Source organism: Chinchilla lanigera, unplaced genomic scaffold, assembly GCF_000276665.1.
Source record: "Chinchilla lanigera isolate Chin_1 unplaced genomic scaffold, ChiLan1.0 scaffold00011, whole genome shotgun sequence".
Taxonomy (NCBI): Eukaryota; Metazoa; Chordata; class Mammalia; order Rodentia; family Chinchillidae; genus Chinchilla; species Chinchilla lanigera.
Window position 1 is genome coordinate 7,806,993 of NW_004955412.1, and position 2,766 is coordinate 7,809,758.

At 33.2% G+C, this 2,766-nt stretch overlaps 1 protein-coding gene across 2 annotated transcripts in view; it reads right to left on the minus strand.

Annotated features, from left to right (window-relative positions):
* LOC102022374 (caspase-4) overlaps positions 1-2,766 on the minus strand; it is a 70,182-nt gene that overhangs the window by 62,184 nt on the left and 5,232 nt on the right. For both annotated transcript variants that reach the window (XM_005378002.2, XM_005378001.2), the window contains exon 2: positions 1,411-1,665. In XM_005378002.2, the coding sequence (XP_005378059.1) occupies positions 1,411-1,665 (255 nt within the window). The remainder of the gene's footprint in view (positions 1-1,410; positions 1,666-2,766) is intronic.

Genomic DNA, 2,766 nt, shown 5'->3' on the forward strand with positions numbered 1-2,766 from the left:
ATATAGGGGAGATATATATATATATATATATCCCAAATGAATATGAAATGAAACAAAATCCCAGATGAAACAAAAATTAGTTTTGATTCAATTTAGCCTTCACTGTATAACCTTTAGATTGTGCTTGAAGCCATTCCATTGTATCTATGACCATCTATTTGGCCAGAGTATTTACATATTTCAGTATCTAAACTCATATTGTGTCCTGGTTATCTGAGTTATTTTACCCAAAGCGTCCTTAGAACATGTTTGTGACTCAGATTCAGATATAGCAAGGCTCCACCAGAACTCCTGTGAAAGTCTGCATGGGCCTTTTTCTTAATACAGCCTGTGCTGATCATAGAAGTTTCATCCTGACAGCTACCATATTAGTATGTGTGTTCTGCTGGTCAGAATATCCCTTCTCCAAACAAAAGAGCTCATTGGAAAAGAAAATTTTATATACTGCAGTCTCTAAATTTATGTTGTCTTTTGTTCATTATCATTTATCATTACTAGTATGCTCCAGGGCCAGATTTGTTTAAATTCTATAAAAATTGAATGTTTACCTAGTGAATTTGATCTAAAATCATTTAGACTCATTACTGTATTTAGAATTCAATTTGGGTCAAAATTTTTAATATTTACACGATTTGGGACATTGTATAGGACTTTTCCTGGTTATATTTTAAAAGTCTAAATCTTAGCACATGTGTAATGATTTTGACAACTAATATTTATTGTGGAAAATCATTCACTTATTCATTTTATATTAATTAGATACTTTTATGTGTTGGGCAATCAGTGAGAATTTGGATAGGAAAAACATGTTAGATACAAATGTTTCTTTAGCTGAGATTGACAGGGAGTAGAATTGGAGTGTTTCAACTGTTGGAACAAGATTTTGATTGTAGATATGTTGTTTTTATTAATCCAGTGGAATATTTCAACAAAAATATTGAATGCACAGCTACAGCTAAATGGGTCTGGACTTCTGAGAACAAAGTTTTGAATGAGCACTAATATTTTAGAAATTCTAACATAGCTAACATTACTATGTACCTAGCTTTAGAAAGTCAGCTTGAATAAATAAGGAATTCTCTACAGTTGAGAAATGCTAAAAATGATGATTGAAAAGGTTAAGAAACTTACTCAAAGTCACAGAATTCATTAGATGATAGGATCTAGGCTGAGGTATCTCTTTCTACAATGTTTCTGCATTTAACTCTTCCTAAGAATACCCTAAACACAAGGAAACTGGTTCTTATCCCACAAAAGACAATGTTGCTTTTAAAAGAACAATATTTCTTCAGCAAAAACGCTTCTTTGTTGATGGAGTGACTGGTGGATCACAGAAAGAAGTTGAAGAGGTTGAGATTTGAGAAGATTTTGGGTATTTAAGGTATTTCTTGCAAGGAATTCCAGTCTTACCTTCCGTATCATTGGTCTCTGTACCTATATTAAATAAAGTCTGGAGAAGTGCTTGGCCTGCCTCTTTTGGTTTCAGGCCCACAGAGTCTGCAACTACCCTGGCCTTGTCTCTCCGTTCAGCTTCCATAAACTTTCTCTTGACCTCTTCATCTAACTTCAACACATTCTTTTGCACCATATTTTCCAAAGCGGTAGTGATGTATTCTTTGCCTATGCGTTCCAGTATCTTCAGTGGTGGTTTGCTTTGGTGGTTTTCTGTCAAAATAGAAAAAACACCTTGAACCATATCCTAGCTAAAGAGTTTTGCCCTCATGTCAGTCACAAAATTTATAATGTGAATTATCTCGAATGTCATTCTACTTTATCTCCCCCATAACTACACAATTATTTCCTTGTACCTATAGAGCTCTTTCAAATCCTTGAAATCATACCAAGCTATGTCTAGTGATTCATTGCCATTTAAAGTTTATTTTTGAAAGTTGTTTCTGTGTCTTCCACCCTTTTGATATTACTTGTTCTATTCCTCACAGCCCATTGTGATAATGATGATCACCCTAGAATTTGTGCTCAGTGGAAAGTGTAAAATCTTGTCCAGACAGTAAATTTCTCCACTATACTCTAAGGTCTTTCTTATACTCTGTATTTTGTTTGATTAAAACACTCGGTCCTTAAATTCCCATAATTCTGCATACACCATATCCCCAAATATTTGTGCTTCAAATGCTTTAGATTCCTTATTGTACTCATCTAGTTTATGAATTAATAAATTAATGAATGCATCTAGAGTGTTAACTCTTTTAAGATCGCATTTCCAATCAAAATTCAGAACCAAAAGGTTGTCTGCCTGTTAATGTTTTCCTCCTTTTATTTTTAAAATTTAAAAAAAAAATTCAGAACCAAAAATAATGATTGCCAACCTTTCCTGATAAATTAACTTGGCCTGGAGTTAATGTATTACTCCTTTGGAAAACTTAAAGTTTTATGGAGGAGTACAATATAGCTATCAAGTAATAAATCTTTCATTTTAAATGTGTAGATATATTTTAGGCAGGTAATATATGAGAAGACAAGTTATCACATCTATTTTTAATTTTGCAGCAGCTGTTACCCAAGACTTTTAAATGTCAAGATAGATGTGATAGAAAATGATATTATCTAAAGAAAATGTGCCATAACATTGAAAAGCAACATTGTCAAATGAGAAGGGGAACTGGGGAGGGGAAAGGAAAAGAAAAGAAAGAAAAGAAAAGAAAAGAAAAGAAGAGAAGAGAAAAGAAAAGAAAAAAAAGAAAAGAAAAGAAAAGGAAAGGAGAGAAGAGGAGAGGAGAGGAGAAGAGAAGAGAAGAGGAGAGGAGA